The sequence below is a fragment of the Epinephelus moara genome, chromosome 23 (assembly GCF_006386435.1).
Source record: "Epinephelus moara isolate mb chromosome 23, YSFRI_EMoa_1.0, whole genome shotgun sequence".
Classification (NCBI taxonomy): Eukaryota; Metazoa; Chordata; class Actinopteri; order Perciformes; family Serranidae; genus Epinephelus; species Epinephelus moara.
In genome coordinates this window covers 17,741,650-17,761,073 of record NC_065528.1, presented here as the reverse complement: position 1 = coordinate 17,761,073, position 19,424 = coordinate 17,741,650, and the positions used below count along the sequence as shown (strand labels likewise).

The 19,424-nt window shown below is 42.0% G+C and overlaps 1 protein-coding gene across 2 annotated transcripts in view; it reads right to left on the bottom strand.

Annotated features, from left to right (window-relative positions):
• Positions 1-19,424, bottom strand: part of LOC126384947 (chemokine-like protein TAFA-2) — a 121,015-nt gene that overhangs the window by 40,520 nt on the left and 61,071 nt on the right. The window contains exons 1-2 of one of the 2 annotated variants that reach the window (XM_050036401.1): positions 10,250-10,399; positions 10,011-10,114 (exon numbers count right to left, since the gene is read on the bottom strand). In XM_050036401.1, coding sequence (XP_049892358.1) covers positions 10,011-10,113 — 103 coding nt within the window. In that variant the 5' untranslated portion in view covers position 10,114; positions 10,250-10,399. Of the gene's footprint in view, positions 1-10,010; positions 10,115-10,249; positions 10,400-19,424 lie in introns of those variants that run through there. The other variant, XM_050036400.1, reaches the window with a different exon arrangement.

The following is a 19,424-nucleotide window of genomic DNA, read 5'->3' as shown; positions in this document are numbered from 1 at the left end:
GCTGAGTTGCCATAATTGATCTCCTTGGGTTTACTAGGGACGACTCGACAACACTTTTAATGAGGCGGGGGGAGACGAGTCGGGCTCACACCTCCAAAATAGCTGTTTCAATCCAATTACTCCCCCATTAACTTCTGTGACATTTTATCTGTGATGTTGCGCTGCGAGAAATTCCCTTCAAAACACCTCACATGACAAGTTGAAGCGAACCTGGCAGGACACGCGTTTGTCCTGTGTCTCCTCTTGTGTCAGTGTAGCGGGGCACTCTGTTTTGGGTCGAGAGCTGAGGCTTCACACTATGAGTACATCAAAGCCGCCTCCGCAAATCCACTTGGTTCCTACAGAGTGAGTGAACAGATGAATGGAGACTCAACAAGCTTGTGGACAGAGAAGAGTAGTTTTTGTCTCGATGTGAAGGAGAACTTTGACCTTATTTCGAGCTGGGCCGCCATGACGGGACGGGGACAACTGAGTGAGCCAAAGGACATTCACATTACAAGCAAGTGTGGGATGAATATGATGTTTTTGGACATAGAAATCTGATTTTTTTTTCCAATCAGAATGGGACACTTTTATACATGGTCCTAAATCTGATGCATATCCTATCACTAGGTAAGAACGCTCATATCAATATTGATCGACAGACTTCATCTCATTCAAAACTCTGCAACTTGGCTATTAACCAGAACCAAGAGGAGAGAGAACGTCAGGCCCATCTGAGCTGCTCTGCACTGACTTCCTGTTACATTTCCAATTGATTTCAAGCTCCTCCTCCTTGTATACAAAGCCCTAAATGGGCTGGGACTGAGCTACATTGCTAACTCCCTTGTAAACTATTTGCCTCCAAGAACACTGCGATCATCTGCTGCTGGTTTATTGGAGGTTCCCAGCAACAGCCTGAAGAAGATCGGGGATGCGGCCTTTGTCAGTTACGCCCCAAAACTATGGAACACACTACCCATAGATATCAGAGAAGCCAGATCAATACATGATTTTTAAATTCTGGCCTTTAAAATCGCTCTGACTTTCCTGATACAGGTCTGAAACTCTTTCTTTTTACACTTCACACTGCTGCAACTCTTTTAAAATGTTGGATCTTACTTGATTTTATGATTTATAGTTTACATTTCTATGACTTTATGAATCAGTTCTGTTGTGCGTTCATTCTGTTTTCATGTGAAGCACTCAGTGCCTACAATGCAGTTATTGTAAACCAGTTTGTGCTGCATTTCTTGTATGAAGGGTGCTAAATAAATGAAGTTTATTTATGATCATTTCTGGGGGGAAAAAGAAAAGAGTATGGAAAAATATCTGTTTCAAAACTATTCTGTTTTCTAAAATGTGAAATTCAGAATTTCTAAAAATAAATGGATCATACATGCAGAGTTTTTTTTTATTTTTTATGCCAGCACAGCCAAAATGTTTTCCACTGTGTGAGAGAGTGTGGGCCAGATTGAGCTTGATGGTGTTGAAAGCAAGGCAAGAAGTATAGCATGTGACTGAAGGCGCACTCCTACACAGAGCTGCCTGTACCCCTGCATGTCACAGCCTGCAAACAGCTCCACCCCAAGTGCCTTATAACTGTACTGAATCCGGACACATATACATGGCATCACAACCAACCAAATATTAAGTTTGTGTGAGCATTTATGGGTTATGCGGTGATGCAGTCTTCTCCATAGGAAAACCGTATCTTTAAGGCTGCGTTCATCATCACCACCATGGACACGTTGGACAAACTTGTTTATGAAAGGCTATAAGATTGATTCAATACGTTAAGGATTTGACAGTGGAAGGTTGTACAACTTTCTGCGTAGGTGTGTCGACTGAACGGCTGGCTATTTGTACTCCGATGTTAAATATGGTCAGGAAAAACCCTACAAGAAGTCTGGAAATTGAGTCTAGAAAAGTATGGAATTTTGAAATGGAATATGTGCATACGTCTATGGTCTTTCACTGAGCAGCAGCACCTCACCATAGTGTCAGAGCGGTCTGTTGAAACTACAGAAGGCTGCTGTAGCCGTACTGCTGCTGCAGTAGGTTGCCCCGGTCACCAGCCAGTTGAACCCAGCTGCCAGACATTTTCTACAGGGACATCTTGCCTATATGTGTCAGTGTTGTCGTGAGGCGCCCACACAGATATTGGAATGTAGCCCTGGTCATCCTAAAGTTTTAGATAAACTGTTCCTCCCTAAAACTCTCCACACCACGGCCCCACCATTCTTGACTTCTCTCCTGCACCCACACTTCTTTCTCCACAGACTACCAGAAATAGTTGCTCATCCCTTCATCTTCTCACCCTCTTGCTATTGTTCCAGTGCTCACTATTGTTCATAAGATCAGCGGTTCGACCCCCAGCTCCTTCAGTCCGCATGTCAAAGTATCCTCGGGCAAGACACTCAACCCCAAATTGCTCCCGGTGGCTGTTCCATCGGTGTGTGAGTGCAGGCTTATGGTTACTGAGTAGCAGGTGGCACCATATGGTAGCCACGGTCACCAGTGTGCCAATGTGTGTTTGAATGGGCGATCGGAAGACTAGAAAGGTGCTTTACAAGTACAATACAGTCCATTTACCATTTTTTTTTCCATAATCCAGAAGCCTCAATTCTCTGAAAAATATCCGATTGAACCGAAAGTTCATTTGTACGACAACCTGTTGTCCTGTAAACAATGCACATTGCAGAAAATAGCTGCACACTCTCCCAAAGCGAGGCACTTGGGTAATTGTTACGCAGAATGATGAAGGTCCGAAGACAGAATTCTGCAAAATAATTAGCCATGTGTCATTGGAGAATTGGCCCTGCGGAACAAATCGGCAGTCGCCTCTGCAACATATGATGATTGGTATCCGACCTCGGCAGCAAATCATTCGGGAGATGAGCTTGGCACCACTGTCATTTATTTTTTGCGTCTCACAAATGTGATGTTTGTTGCTGTTCTAATGTGCACATGTGTGACGTTATTGGTTGTATGTGAAGCATTTCAGGATAAAGATGTGTTCACACTGTGGTCACTATGGGTCATTTCAAATATGAATGTGAACAGTCTAGGCAGGAAGATCAGATCCAGGGAAAAAATTGGTATTGAGCTCTGTAATGTGAACATAGCCAAACTGTCTTTACCTTAATTAGCTCTTCTTTATTTTAAGACTGGAGCAACGGTCTCACTTTTTGAACCCTTTGGAGAATGATATGACAGGGTAAGAAACACAGCCTGCAGCTCAACTTTTAGCGGTCTTTGGCTGTCGTCAGAGTTGTGCTACTTTCTTGTTTTTCTTCTTCTATGAACAGCAGTTCACCTGGTATGATTCCTGCTACTCAAAGTCTCCCAGCTCTTTCTTTATAGCTACTGGAATAAACATCTCAAAGGGGAACTCCGATTTTACACATCAGTTTCAGTTTACTCATCATAAAGAGTATGACTCAGCCTGTGAAAACAGTTGTTTGTCTTCTCTGGCTCTGGAGAAGCTTTGTGAAAGAAGAAAGTAACCCCTGATGATGTCATGAGAGATATCTCAGGCTGGGCTTGGAGAATATATTTTTGATGGTAAAGTAAGCTTGTGTTAAAAACTGCATGTGGAGTTTGACAGACGTAGGCATTTACCAGACAGGAAAACGTATTACTATGACGCACACTGTGACGACATGGTGTGTGCTGCCGTAGCGAGCTGAATTTCATTGCTTGCTTATCACAAAAAAAGCTCTATGTATCAGTCTTTTTATGAAGTGATGGAGAGTACAGTGTATCTGTGTCCTGGTGGCACACATAATACAAACTCTGTGGAAACAAATTTCCCCTTTGGGGACAACAGAGAAGCGAAGTCCGTCCCTGTCCACTGTCCACTGTCCACCATGGCATCTTATTTTAAGAAATATAAACGGTAATCAGGGGCAAAGGGCAAATATGTTTTGTCCCACTGTGAGTTGTGCCATGAGTTACACACATGATGTTTGTCATGAGCTATATTCCACCCACAAATGTAACACAATCTTACCTGATGTGTTTTAGGGGCAGTTCACATGCTGTGTTTTCTGCGCCCTCAGATTCATTGTTTTCAGTGTAGATGCACGACACTCAAACACCAGAGCGATGCCAGAGCAGCGTGCACGCATTCCCGAGTGTATATTTTTTTGGGCGGGATGGCTGCATTCTGAGGTGAACGGAGTTTAACTTTTGGAACGCGGCAGCGCACACCACACGTCATGTGACAAGGAACAACCAATCACAGCCGACAGATACCTTTACCTTCTTCAGTAAATATCAGTCAGTGGTAAATATGGAAAAGTTGATCATTTTGGTACAGAGCTGCCAGGGCTTTACATCCGTCCCACGGACGATAGGCCTACACACAAACAGTGCCTGGAAGAAGATCAGCTCTGCACTCAGGATTTCAGGCAAACAGGCTATGATGCGGTGCTTGTTAAGGGTGCTTAGCAACCTCAGATGCAACCTTCTGCTGCCCTCTTGAAACCTGGCTCAAAAAAGGCACAAATGCAGCGCCCAGTGCCTGACCTTGCGTTTTTTTTAGGCGGGTAAAGACACGGCATGTGTATTGCTTTGTACACCAGCAGCAGCCTCCGAGGTGAAAAAATGAAGCCAGTAAAGATGTGCCAAAGGCTGGCTCCAAAACAGAGTCAATCCCCATCAACCTCCATGTTAAAATGCCTAACTTTACAGCAGAAATAAACATGTTTACAGCCTGGTACAAAAGCTAATTTCAACATTCATGACAACTGTTCAGCGGGTGAATTTTTATATAACTCACCCTTAAAGTTATGCATGATTCAGGTCCAGCCCTCACTCCCCAACGGCTCCACCCTCTCATCCAAAAATGGACACTTTCTTGCTCCCAAAAAAAACAACAAGATAACAATGGCCGAAATACCAAACTCAAGGCTTCAAAACGGAAGTCCAGAAACCAATGGGTGACGTCACGGTAGCTACGTTCATTATCATACACAGTTTATGGTTTTATACAGCGACTTCTGGTCTTTTTTTCAGCAGGGAAGCAAAAGAATGAGGAACACCCGTTACTCCAAACACAGAGGCATCATAGCTTCAGCGAGAGAATAAGTTATGATGTCACTTACACGACTTGTGTCATTTACTCTCTCTCAACAGTCTCATGACAAACTGCAACTCTTTTGACTTGGAAAATTCTCTTTTAAATTGACAAACATCATGTATGTGTAACTTTTTTTTTTTCCAAAATGAGGTCCCATGGTGGTCTGACAGCAGGGGGGGACTTTGCCTCTATCTGTTGAATTGCATTATGGGAAATGTGGGATGCGAGATTTTAGAGTTTGACTCACATTAGGGAGTAAGGTTGGCATATCTCAGGCTCTGCTGCATCAATTTTTGACCATCAACTTCTCATATTTCTATTGTGACGTGGTTCCCCTAATAACACAACTGAAGTGTAGTACTAAATCACTGGAACACCTCTTTAAAAACTATTGTTTTTAAGATTGCATTGAGGGAAAGGTTCTAATTTCAGTGTCTGCTTGCTCCCTACTTTGGGTTACATGGATCTGATAAAAATGACATAATGGATAAGACTGGCATTATCAAAGTACCAAAACCAGCAATTCATTAGTCTCTCAATACTTAATGACCTCCCTGCCCTGACTGTGGCGCTTATCTCCAAACCCTCTCATTTCAGCTGAGGAGATAAATCTTTAAAACATGTCACAAATATATGTTTTCAGTTTTTTATTCTCAGTAATTTACTCAAACAGCTGGGTGTTGTAGTTTTTAGCAAGTGTTACTCAAACAAGACTAAGTCGTGAATTGTTGGGGACTATTTTCAGTTGCACATTAATACGTTTGGTGCTTTAGTGAGTATTTCCAGCAGCAGGACAGTGTGTGCGATTGCTTCACAATAAATTAGTTTGCGTTTTTCATAGTAATAAAAGAACATGTCACCCAGCAGTGAAACAGTGTAGCTTATTAATGTGTTTTTCATAGTCTTCATAAAGGTCTGTAGCACAGAGAAATAAGATATATCAGGCCATGGCCACACAGACAGCACTTGTTGGTCTTTTGTGTGTTGGCATTACTAAAAATACAGAATACCATCAGCTTTATCCTTCCCTCTGCCAGCACATAAACCGAGCTGCAATATAAGTATGCAATAAGGCAGTCGGATCAAGGTAGTCTGTCAGACGATATGCTAATAATGCTCCACAACCGACAAGTTGTTACAACAGCTTTGGAAACTTCTCAAGTGGTATCATGGAGATATTTACGTTCTGATTCCTCAAGATGATGTGGGAGTTAGCACAAATTGCACAAAGACAGAAGCAGGTGGTGGAAGTTTTAACCTTTTGTAAGGCTGGCTCACTGGAATGTGCGTTTGCTCCCATAAGAGAAAAGTGCTTAAGTATTTATACACAGAGAAAGTCCAATACTTCAGAAGTTAGAGCAATGCAGTCGGCACGAAAGAGTAAGATAAAAGAGAAAGTGTAGATTCAGTTTTAACCACTTCCACTCAACTAGGATGTCGGCGTCCTTGGCTGACATTACTGTCTTTTAGAGGCTGTAGCAGGCTGAGTTAAAAAGAGTTACTGGTGAAACCCTAAGGAACCCATTGGTACCAAACGTATCATGCTAGCTTGTCGGGAAGGGGTTAAATAAAGCTCCAAATTTAGGCAGAATTTTGGCGAGGAAAAACTGGCATGGCCATTTTCACAGGGGTCCCTCAACCTCTCATCTCAAGGTATCTGAATGAAAATGGATTCTATGGGTACCCATGACTGTCTCCTTTCCAGACATGCACACTTTATACTAGTCCCTTACAGTTTGGGGCAACAACCTGCAGCTTTTTGCAGGTTGTGTAAATGCAGGGCTCAACAGTGCGAGCATTTCACTCGCATTTGCGACTAAAAATAGGTGTGTGCAAACTGTAAAAAATATTTAGGGGCACATGTGCGCATAAAAAATCAGCCAAAGCAGCCTATATTTTTGTCAATAAAAAAATATGATAATCTAACCGCAAATATTGGAGGAACTCCAGCCGCCTTNTGTGGGTTGAACGGGGGTCACAGACAGGAATACGGCGGAGGATCATAGTGCGCAAGATAACGGCTTGCCGGTGACAGAGAAGTCCGACTCCAGGTCCAGTAATTTCCTCTTTCGTTGGTGTCATGACTGCCCAGTAGTACCTGGACAACCGAGCCGTGGCGGCACACAGGTATGTGGCGTGTCAGAGGGGAAACGAGCCGTTCACTTCTCTCTTTGTGGCAGGTAACGGTCCACAAACCTCACCGCACTTTAGGGACTGTTCTTTACTTATGAAGGGACTGTCAGGGGAGGAGGGTGGCTGGTTGACTTTTATTTTATTTATTTATTTTATTTTGACCCCCCCCCTATGTTAATCACTTATTGATGCAGTTAGGGACCATTCTCCACGGCCAGGCTGTCGGCTGGGTGAGAATAAGTCAAAGTGTGGCGGAGAAAAGCGGCGGACCTCCGGGGAAGCCTGCTCCGTTCTCCCCGCAGTTAGGGACCGTTCGCCATGGTACCGCTGCTGGGCAGGGTGGAAATAAGTCCTGCAGAGTTTCAGAGGACCTGGAGAATGTTTTAGGATAGTAATAACATCTAAGATAATCATATTGCAAAGATAATATATATAAGACAATAACATTAAAGACAAAATTAAATTGCAATACTTTTTCAAAACTTGATGATTTTACCTTTCTGTACATTTTGTATACAAATTCATTAAATAATTTTGCTTGTAAGTGTCTATTTGCATCATGTTTATTACGGAAAACACATTATTTGATCAATTTACATTGTGCCCCTAAAGTTCTTTGTGCGCTCCTTACTTTTTCAACTTAGGAGCACATTTGCTCCTTGGGAAAAAAGTTAGCGTCAAGCCCTGAAATGTATTATTTTCACCCATTGTATTTGAATATTTCTGCACACTGGGGTCCCGAAACAGTATTTGATTTGCATAAATTGGGTATGACTGGAAAACTGAGACTCTTGTGGATTCAATGAACCCAATTTTATTCATGTGTGATGATGTTAGTTCCCACAGTAGCCATTTCATTGTAAGGAGACCTTTTTTTTATTTGACCTCACTGTATAAAATGACCTATTGTCACCTCAAGGATAATCACAGCCCCATGAAACTTTATAGCTACAAACTAGAGACCTGAAGCATTCAGAGGATGTATGGCTTTATCCCTTTGTGTATTGATAATTATGGGGCTTTCACACCACCTCACAGTAAAGTGGGACTTAACCGTCTGCGTAAAATTGACACTGTACCTACAGCATAGGCTCTGCGTCAATGTAGAACCTACGCAGTACCCCAAGCTGTAGCCTGATGTGCACCAATGTAACAACACGTCACTGTGACGCAGACCTCCTGTCTGTTTTTGTAAGCTGATACCAAATTAACCTTTTATTTACTTTAATCTCACAGATAAGAAACAATAAATTGTGTAGACAATAAAGCCTCCACAAAAATATCATTTTAAGTCTTGTGTGGGATTTATCCTGGCTTCATATGAGTATAGCAAATCTTTGCTTGTCGCTAGGCTAGTTCATACAGTGTAAAATGCCATAGACTTGTGCTAATAATGTTAGCATGTTATATTTGTTTGGAAAACGTGTTTAGTATATTGTCAGTGAACCTTGTGAGCTGTAATGGAGCTGAATTTTATAACATTACCTTTGTTAAATGTTGCTGTTGTCCCTGGCTTCATGTAAGTAGAGGAAAAGTCTGCTAGCCACTAGGCTAATTTATACAATGTAAATTGCCATAGGCTTGTGCTAATAACGTCAGCATGTTATATTTGTGGGGAGTTATATTGAAGATGAGTTGTGTACTTGTGTTTGAAATTGTCTCCACTAAGCCATCTTTAAAGTGTGTTTTGAATCAACTAAACTTTACAGCACTTCACAGAAACCCTGCCACTGACGGGTGTTTTGGAGGTGAAACTGCAGAGTGACACAGGCACACCATAAGTATAAATGCTCACGACAGCGTAGACCACATGTGTAGGCTAGGGTGTAGGGTCTGCATAGAGCTGACGCACAAGTATAAATCCTGCTTAACTCGCCACCTTTACTCATTTCAGTGAGGGGAAGTGGTTTCAAACATGGCGGTAGGGGTATGAAGTGGTTGCTGTCTACATGAACATGCACAGATTCTGCTGTGCTGCACAGAGTTCACCATGTTGAACTTTTGGCGGTTGATGCCTGGATTTCTCTGGTACTTTCAGAGATTCCCATTGTCTTGCTACAGAATGCAGCGACAAGCTAGCCTGCACTTCTGCCAGTGTTCATCAAAGCACCTGCCTGTCATCACAGCCGTGGACAGCGGCAGCAGCGGCCGCTTTTGAAAATGCTTCGCTTTCTGGTTGAACGCTCTTGCAGGTAGGTGGTTGTCAGGGCAGTTAGCGCACAGCGGTGTAAAAGCAGCTTAAGGGGGTTTCTCAGCAGTTTCCACAACAGAAGTGCTCGCCATCCAATCACCAAAAAATGCAGTTTTTAAATGGGTTAATGCAACGATGGAAATAGCATCTGATCAGTGTATGCTCTGTAGAATAAATGGTGAGAAGGAAGGTTCTTCTTGGGACTGGTTATGGACTCATAGCAAAATGGAAGATAGTTTTTTAATGTGGTATTTAAGAGTAATTTTTTACCATTTTTATCAACTCTCAAGTGTTTAAAAATGTTTCAAAATCCTTAAATTTAGTAGCAACACACAACTCATGAGATATAATTGAGCATTAATGTTCTAATCCCCGATACACTCTGAACTTTTAGAGTTTTGATAGGCGCCTAAACAAAACACACTGTTTATTACAGAGTTATGATAAGAAAACTTGGCACACTGTGCTGAGCAGCATCTAAAATAAATTTTCAGCTTTCAGATGATGTGACGAATATTGATGATGTGCTAGCTCCCACTAAAGATCCCCTGCCCCCCCCAAAACAGACAGAAATGGGTGTACGGTAGGGAGGTGTGGAGTAGAGGAGGTTAATGTGCTCACCTGTAGCTCCTTCTGTTGGTACGGTCATCTCCCAGACACTGATCACAAGCACCATTACAAGTAGAGCCCCTTTACATCCGATCGGCGTGTATCGCTCACTCATCCTGGGAAAAAGAAAAACGAGTCACCGTGAGTAGGTCATTTATTACAGCTGTAGTTTCAACCTATAATGTTCTTACCTTCAGAACAGAATCATACAAGAACTATGTTAACTAGAACAGGAAGAGGGTGTTGCTCACAGTTTAACTCCGCAATCGCTCAGCTCGTCTGAATGCGTATTTGCCTTTATCGAGAAGAGATGCGGGCCTTTATCCTTCCTCTTGCTTTTCAAAAACAAACTACAGCTGTGAATGTGCCCTAGATCATTGTCTCCAAATCCTCTCTTTCTTCCCCCCTGCACCTCCTCCCCTCTCTCCTCCAACACAAGGCTCTTACACCGGGAACATGAACAGAAGGTGAAGACCCTCTGCTGCCCCAACAGGCTTCAATAAGCCTCTCTCGGCTCTATGGCAGAGCGGAAGAGAGAGTGAGCAAGCCGCAGTGGCTAATCCACCCCTCCACAGTACCCTTTCCTCTGTATCCCTCTCCCTAATGAAGTGTGGTGGAGCTGAGGCCACACTGCATACACCATCTGGCACAGTGTGTTATCATTGACAGACAACGATCAGATTTCAAATGGGATGCAGGAGCGGTACGGTAATTACTGGAAGAGGCATGGTATCGTATGGCGTGAGCGTACAATGTTACAAGCTGCGTTTACACCTTATTTACCACCTCTTATCTGCCTGCCTCATTGACGTATAGATTGGATAAACCTCGTTGGGGTTCTCAGATTATTTGTGTAATTAAGTTTATTTTGGCAAGGCGAACATGACCTTTTGTCCAGATTTTCACAGCGGCACACAGGAATTAGAATCGAGCGATGTGTCAAAATAGCACAGACAGGACTTGCATGTCTAAAATTAAAAATAAGATGTCTATCACCAAGAAATGTGGGCAATGACAACAGAAACACAAGGTAAACAACTTTTTCTACTGACTATATGCACATACAAAGACACCATGCAAACAATTGATCTTGTTGTCTTTTTTAATCCTGTAAAATCCACCTGGATTCACCTAAAACACCTATCCAAGGCATATCTAAAGTAAATTGAAAGATGCTCCGGTTACATTTTAAGTACATGTACATGCATGGTCTTAACTGAAAGGTAACACTTCAAAGATTGTTAGAATCACTTTAAGTGCCTCTGTCATTAAGTTATATAAGTTTTAACACACTGAAATATAAGAGTTTTTCTAATCTTCGCCTGAATGTTTTTATGAAAAATGATGCTGCATAACTAGGACTTTTTAGCTGGAAAACACAATGGGACCATAGCATGAACCCTCACATAGTCAGAATTCAAAGAAGTTAACAAGATTACAGAAAGTGAAATGACCTAAAAAGTCCTCTAAAGGTGAGGAGGGTCATTGACTACAAGACCCATTAGCCATCGGGCCAATTGCTGGCTATTGATTGGCTCTGAGACTCCAGTAGGGTTAGGGGGGCACTCCCTTCAACACAGACCCTTGTTACCTATTGAATCTGAGACTGTCGGTGTGGATGCTCCAATTGGCTCAGGTGAAGTGTCAATTAAAAGGTCAGCGTTTAGCCACTATTTTGACACCAAGCTATCAGCAATATCTACATGCCTTCTGGGGATATTGTGGACAGTATGTGGAGAAATATGAACGTTTGAAATAATGCAGCAGCAGTTCATGGAGGATTATAGATGTAATAATATGTTAGGAATAAAAATAGTGCGCTGGATAAAGATCGTCTGGACCTTTGGTTGCATGAGCAGGGTTTTTGTTGACATATCGATCTGTGAATTATCATAGCTCCTCAAAAATGAGTTATAACTGTTTGTTTTTTGTCTGACAGAAGAGTTTATTGAACCCGCTGTGGTGGTTGTATTTTGAAATGGTCTGCAACGATCGAACTGCAAGGGGCATTGCTTTTGAACAATAGGTCATATGAGTAAACCACTTAATCATCTCAAATACAGTAGTTGTTTACATATCATAAAAAATCTTATGAGGACCCGCAAAAGGGGGACATTAGATTGATTTAAATGATTTGAGAAAATACCAGGTTAAGACAGACATACACAGATTTTTTGCTGGACTTGCTCGGGTATCTGAAGCATGAAATGTAGTTGTGAATGTTTTTAGGCCTCTGCACCAGCCACAGCCATGGCCAGGGGTATTATGTTTTTGGGTTATCTATACATATGTATGTATGTCCCAGTCTTGGGCAAGAACGTTACAGGATTATTATTACTTTTCTCGGTAATGTGTAGTGTAACACATTACTGATACAGTTTCAGTAATATTATTATAGTTACCCTGAAAACAAATAACTCGTCACAACATTACTTTTGTTGTCAACCCCCTACAGATTTGAAATCCAAAAATCACTTAATCACTTTTTGTAATTGCTGCACACACGCATCGCAAAGCAGCAAGCTAGCATGGAAGATGGAAATGCTCACTTTATTTAGATTTTTCAGGAGGAAAGATGACAAGAACATAGTTGTGAAATGTAAATTGTACGCAGGAGGTGGTACTAAGACTCTTTTCCACTCTGAAAAACACAGCCTCAAACTTCCTAAAACACCTACTACAACAGCACATTAATGTGAAGCTCGGTGAAATACACCCCACCAAAGATGAGCCCTGCTCGCCGTGGACGATGGCTGTAGCCCTACACTGTCTAAACAACTAAATCTGGATTTACATCCAGACAACTGCAGCTACAAGGAACTAATGTAGCCTGTGGCTGTATATGTGGTGGATAAAATGCTGTCTTTCTCTACAATTGACTCTCCATCAAGGCAGAAGGCCATTTAAATGGTCTATAGTGCAAGGTCGAAAGTGCATTGTTTGTGCATTTAGGACATGTCACCTTTGCTAGTTAAAAAGCATCTGGGTGCAAAACAAGGTGCAATAAGCAAAGGGGCTGTGTTTAGTTCTTCAATTAACTAAACTTTTAGCCTCTGAAATAATCAGTGAAGTTACACTGCTCTTGATCCATAAAGGTGCGCAGCATCTCTCTTAAAGGGGAGTCAGACAGCAGCTCTGCTCTGCTCTCTGCTAGGTTCACACTTTATAGAATGTAATTAATATTATGCTCATAACAATGCATGTTTTCACCCAACTGTGGATGGGTTGCATCTGTGTGTAACAAACAAAGTGTAAGTGCGATGTGATCCCGCCATACTATCTGAATAATTTACTCTTTAAATAGCAGGAAAATACTGCGCCATTCCAACTTTAGACCAGGTTTTACCGGTCAATTTAGCAATCACTTTCTGCTAACTTGAAATAACAATATGCGCCTGAGTACATCTCATTTTAAGAACTCCACGCTCATGAGCGCACAGATTGGTGCAAGTACATTTGCTGCTTACATACATGGGCACTGCCTGAAAATGACAACCGTGTCATTCTGGTACTAGCAGTAATGGTTGCACTGCACTGCACGCCCCTTTGCGCGGGTTGTAAGACTGGGTGTAAGTATTGATGCCTCCAAGAATAACTTTTTTTCTCATTACTGTAACCCTGCTTTTTACAACCTGCCTGATCTACTTTGATTAGTGATATTCTATATTTCCCAGAGTGCTCATTGCTGCATGCTGGAAATATGTGACCACCATGTCATTTAGCCACAGAACAAGTAAATGGACCCAGCTGATCTTTTATAGTTTCATGGTGGATTTTTTCCATCACAAACATGATGTAAAAACCTTCACAGAGGACAGCTTCATGATAATGGGGAATTCAAAGGTAGCTGGAGAGACATGTGGAAGGAGACTCACTTGAATGTTGAGTTTGATATCGATGAAATGGTGAGGTTTATATATATTTGCTCAAATGGACCTCAAATTGAACACTTAGGTACTTGTATTAGAGCAGTGGGTGCTAATGTTCACCTTCATGGTGACAGAGTTATAGCCGCTGGTTAGCCGAAGAATTGGAGGCCGGGCTAAAATGGTGGCCAGTCGATGTTCCTGTGCAATTTGCAGTTGTGTGTGTGTGTGTGTGTGTGTGTGTGTGTGTTTGAGAGAGAGAAAAAAGGGTCATTGGTGACAGAGTGCAGGGCAGAGCACTACAGAATCATTTGTTGGGTGCTGTCTAAGGGTGCAATTCTATAAATGACATCTCATTGTCCCTGAATGTGCTGTGTTGTCATTGGTGCAGCGGTGTGCTTGGCAGAGCGAGTCGCTGGAGATTTGTTACAGTTTGAGGCCATTTTACATCTTGACCTTGAATTGGAGGTCTTTAGTAACTTTGGAAAAACACAACAATAACTGCTGCATGAATCCAAACTACCTGCTGTTTAAGGTGTCACTATATTTTCTTATACAGTAAATGTGTGTTTAGCTGCTCTCAACAGAGCAAGGTGATTCAGCCTGTATCCAGTCTATCGAGGTCTGGTAGTTTCTCTGCTGCGCAGGAAGACATTTTTCCTGAACTGTTACAACTGTGTCATTCATATTAGAAAAATAATTCACGACATGACAGTTTCCTGCCACTTCAATGCCTATGGTTTGGGAGCCTTACAGTTGTTAAAAGAAACTAACGTGGACCACATATGGAAACTATAATCCTGTTCTCCTCACCAATTAATATCTTTATATTACAATAGTTCAGTCAGAAACACTTCAATTAAAGATTTGACTAAACATTTGACATTTGCAGTATTATATTTGGCAGTATGGCTCTGTTCTGGGGCCTCTCTGTCTTTCCTCGGGCCTATACAGAAAGCCTCTTCCATGTGCCTGCGTGGAAAGCACACCTCTCTGCCCTTCCATGTGCAAATGAGGAAAGCCTGAGGCAGAGAGAGAGCAAACCTAAGCCTGAAGAAGAGACAGCAAACCTCTCTGCCCTTCCATGTGCAAATGAGGAAAGCCTGAGGCAAAGAGCGCAAACCTCCCTGCCCTTCCATGCGCCTACATGGAAAGCCTAAGGCACCTCCCTGCCCTTCCATGCGCCTACATGGAAAGCCTAAGGCAGGGAGAGCAGCAGCAAAGACCCACCAGGAACATAACAGAGCAGCATCAATGACAAACAGAAACGAAATTGATAAGTCAGACACAGCATGAAAAGGAGGAGCTGGGGTGGAGGCAGGTTGCAAAGCAGCTTGCAGAGGAAGCAGCAACAGAAGGTAGGCCAGAGCAGTTTAAATAGGGCACCCTGAATGTGATTCACCAATTGGTTGCATAGAAAGGAATCATGTGATCTATCAGCTGACTCCCTTCCATCAATCAGCTGCTCCATCAGTTGATTGGGCTGTTTGAGATCAGCTGATGTAGCTGGGATGTGAGCTGAGCTTGACATTGTGTCCTGCCTGAACTAACGTTATGCTCAATATTAAATGACCATGTATAATGAGCAAAGGGTCACTCGTAATGATAGTCCCACAGAGTATTATCTCCTGCTCATTTCTCTCAGCTCTACGAAGCATTTTAGCATCTTTAAGCTCACTGTTTTGGTCTTTTGGCATTTTGAGACGCAGCAGGCTGCTGTTTTAAGTGAAAAAAGAAAATCCACTTTACACTACCTGCTCAGTAACAAATAGCAGACAAAGTTAACAACTTGCTGGTGAGCAAAGTGAAGCATGTAGCAGCTGAAGAACCAGACACAGTATTTTTCAGAAGTTTGTAAGGTCCAGACCAAAGCTCAAAGTAGAGTGAATTGGACTAACATATGTTGGCCTTAAACACAACTAGGGGTGGAACCAGTGTTATAAACATTCAAGCTCAGCCCAAACCTAGGTGGAACCTGAGATTTTCTATCCCATATACGGCAGCTATATGCCCTATTTTTCAAGCCTTTTGAGTTCATTTATCATTTATCATTATTTGAGAAAAAGATAACAGTTGCCAAGGGAAAAAAATGATCCTGTAGAGCCTACTTCTTCTTCTCTATCTGCTTGTCTTCCAACTGTCTTCATGATTCTGAAAACATAACACAGCAAATGTTGAGGGAGACTAATTTTCACTCCTGCCACCTAAAATTAGGCAAAACAGTCTGATGTTCCTCCAACTCCGACTCCAAAAAAGTTGAGAAGTTTTGTGACACGCACATAAAAGCAGAATGCAGTGATTTGCAAATACTTTTTGACATAAAGTGGTGGCAGTACGTTTTCAACCCGTCAACATCTTTTTCATCAAACATATTTCCAGTGCAGCGACTCACATGAAATTTAGACCAGACTTTGGTATCAGCTCAATAAAGCTACACAGATAAAGAAATCATAACATTTCAATCCATAAAAATGATGTGCAAAAACGTGGAACAACACAGTGGAAAAAGTGCTGAAGACGCTAACTGAAATTTATTTAATACTTTGAGAAACTTTTGTTTGCAATGCCAGCTTCAAGGCACTTCCTGTACAAAGAAACTAATAAGTCACAGTGTTTACATCTGGAAGATTTTTGGGGTCTGCTTGTAAATCTTGACAAAGAAATTTCACTTTCAAAACTTCAAACAATTGAGTGTCACTAACTGACTCTATTAAGAGAAAAGGTGATGTTACACAGTGGTAAACATGCAACTGTCTGTCTGCAACTTTTTCAGAATGTGTTGCAGACATCAAATTCGAAATGAGTGTATATTTAGCAGTTTGAACATTTAATATATTGTCTTTGTGCGGTATTCAGTTAAATATATATGTCAAAAAGGATTTACAAATTATTGCATTTTGTTTTTATTTACAGTTTACACAGCGTCCTAACTTTTTTGGAATCAGGTTGTATTTTTCAGTTACATAACATTGAGGATTTGGCTTGCATCAGCATTACTAATTTTGAAACCTATTTTTGTTACTGTGCTGGAATAGAGTTCACAGAATGAATATTTAGCTGACAAATCTGCTACATTTGAATCCAGGCCACAATAATCTGGGCTGCTCTAACTGCAAATCAAGGATCTCCAACAATGCCAAGTAAATGTGATCTTTAATACTCTGAATTGAATAGTAGGCAACACAAGAACATTGACTCAGTTACATTAGATTCCTTTGGGGAATAGCTTTCGGGGCTTATGAGAAATATTTGGGGTCTGAGCCTCAGAAGCCACCCCTCATTCTGCCCCTGAACACGACACAAAATGAATACTAATATTGCTCTTTGTCTGCTGGATGTGTAATTAGGTAATTAGGTAATTATTTGCTAATATGATCTGCATAACGACTTCACACAGAGATAGTATGTCAGTGTTGTAAAAACAATATCTAATTAAATCAATTAATACCACTTAGTTAAATTGGGAAATTAATTTAATCCACATACACATCAGCTAAATGCTTTGATGCATAGCTCCAACACATAGCTGCCCCTGAAATCACACTCAAGTATGGATTAAACAAGATACAATTCTGTATACACCTTTTTTAGTCAGATATATTAAGCCGTGCGTACGCCTGATCCATCCGTCCATTTTCACCCGCTTATCCGGGGCCGAGTCTTAACGACAGTAGGCCAAGCAAAGCATCCTGGACATCCCTCTTCCCAGCAATACTTTCCAGCTCCTCCTGGGGGACCCCAAGGCGTTCCCAGGTCAGATACGATATTTAATCCCTCCAGCATGTTCTGGGTCTGCCCCGGGGCCTCCTACCAGTGGGACGTGCCCAGAACACCTCGAACAAGAGGCACCCAGGAGGCATCCTGATCAGATGCCCGAACCACCTCATCTGACCCCGATCAGGAGCAGCGGCTCTACTCCGAGCTCCCTCTAGATGTCCGAGCTCCTTACCCTATCTCTAAGGATGAGCCCAGCCAACCCACGGAGGAAACTCATCTCGGCTGCTTGTATCCACGATCTCATACTCTCCGTCACTACCCAGAGCTCATGACCAGTTGGGACGTAGACAGACCAGTAAATTGAAAGCTTTGCCTTCCAGCTCAGCTCCCTCTTCACCACGACAGTCCGGTGCAGCACCTGCATCACCACAGATGCCGCACCAAACCGCCAATCCATCTCACGCTCCATTCTACCCTCACTCCTGAACAAGACCCCGAGATACTTGAATTCCCTCGCTTAAGGCAGTTACTCTCTCCCGACCCGTGCACGAACCTCATTACCAAACCCACAATTCACTGTAAACGGATGTAGAAAAACCCTTAAACATCCTTTTCCATGTTGATACTTGTGCCCCTCCACCGCTTGTTAAACCTGTCAGTGAGAAATATGGTAGCACAACTTAACTGACTGTGTCGCATCAGCAAGGTTCTCCAACGGTGTCAGAACATCTGTCATTTCCTACAGACGTGGTTCCACTAATTAATCATCTTAAAATATAGGTATGAATGTATATGTGATTGTGAGAATGATGTGATGTGATGTGATCCATCTATCACATTTCTGCAAACCATCTTCGCAGTAGAATCTCAATCACCATTGTTAGTAATTGTCAGAAGGATGATAAGTGACTCATTCATAGCACTCATGTTAAAACTGACTTTACAAAAAGCTTCACTGTATGAAATTAAAATAATCACTAACAGGGAGATATAACATAAAAAGTGACTGAATTAATCACTCCTAAATAATTTAAAATTAACTTTATAAATGTGCCTTATGTCGACATGTTACAGAACGCTGTGCAGCCTACAAAAATAATAACACAATCAGTGGAGCTGGCAAACAACCTAAAAACAATGTTATCCATCTGTCAACTTATTTTTAGTCTCCTTATCATTTCATCTATCTCAGCTAAAACTGTGTGTACGCATGGTCTGAAGAATGTGTAAGGTGCGCACATTCTGAAAGTTTATGTGTCAGGAAAGGTGTATGCATGTTTTTTGTGCATACACATAGTTTATGCATCTGACCTCAGCTCTGTACTTAAAGAGGCAACAGATAGCATATTTTCCTAAATATATCATTAAGAAAATAATGTGGGTTGCACAGGGTAGTGGCCACAGTAAAATCAGACTATCAGCGTTTACATAGCTTACTTAGTGGCTTTGCAATCTTTGCAATAAGCTTCTGCCACCGGTGCCGAAATTTCGCGGAAAAAATCTGCTTTACGGCAGGAAACGCGTCATGTATTGCAAAACTGGTCGGTCAGCCAATCAGAGACTGGAGCTGGTCCTTATGAGGAGTTGGGCATGAGATAGTTGAGTCACGAGCACAATAGCAGACAGACAAAGTTTGGAAACAAGTGAAAAACGACCTAGCGAAAGAAAACAAGCTCCTCTGTCTGAGGAGGCAAAGAAGAGCAAAAAGGAGAGTGATAAAAGAAGAGGAAAAACAAGAGTAAACCTCAGTCAGGCGTTCAAGAGATGGAGGGAGCTCCGTGACCAAAGAGGCTTCAGAACTGATGTCCAGCTAGCTTTCTTTCTAATGGATCAGTAAGTAACA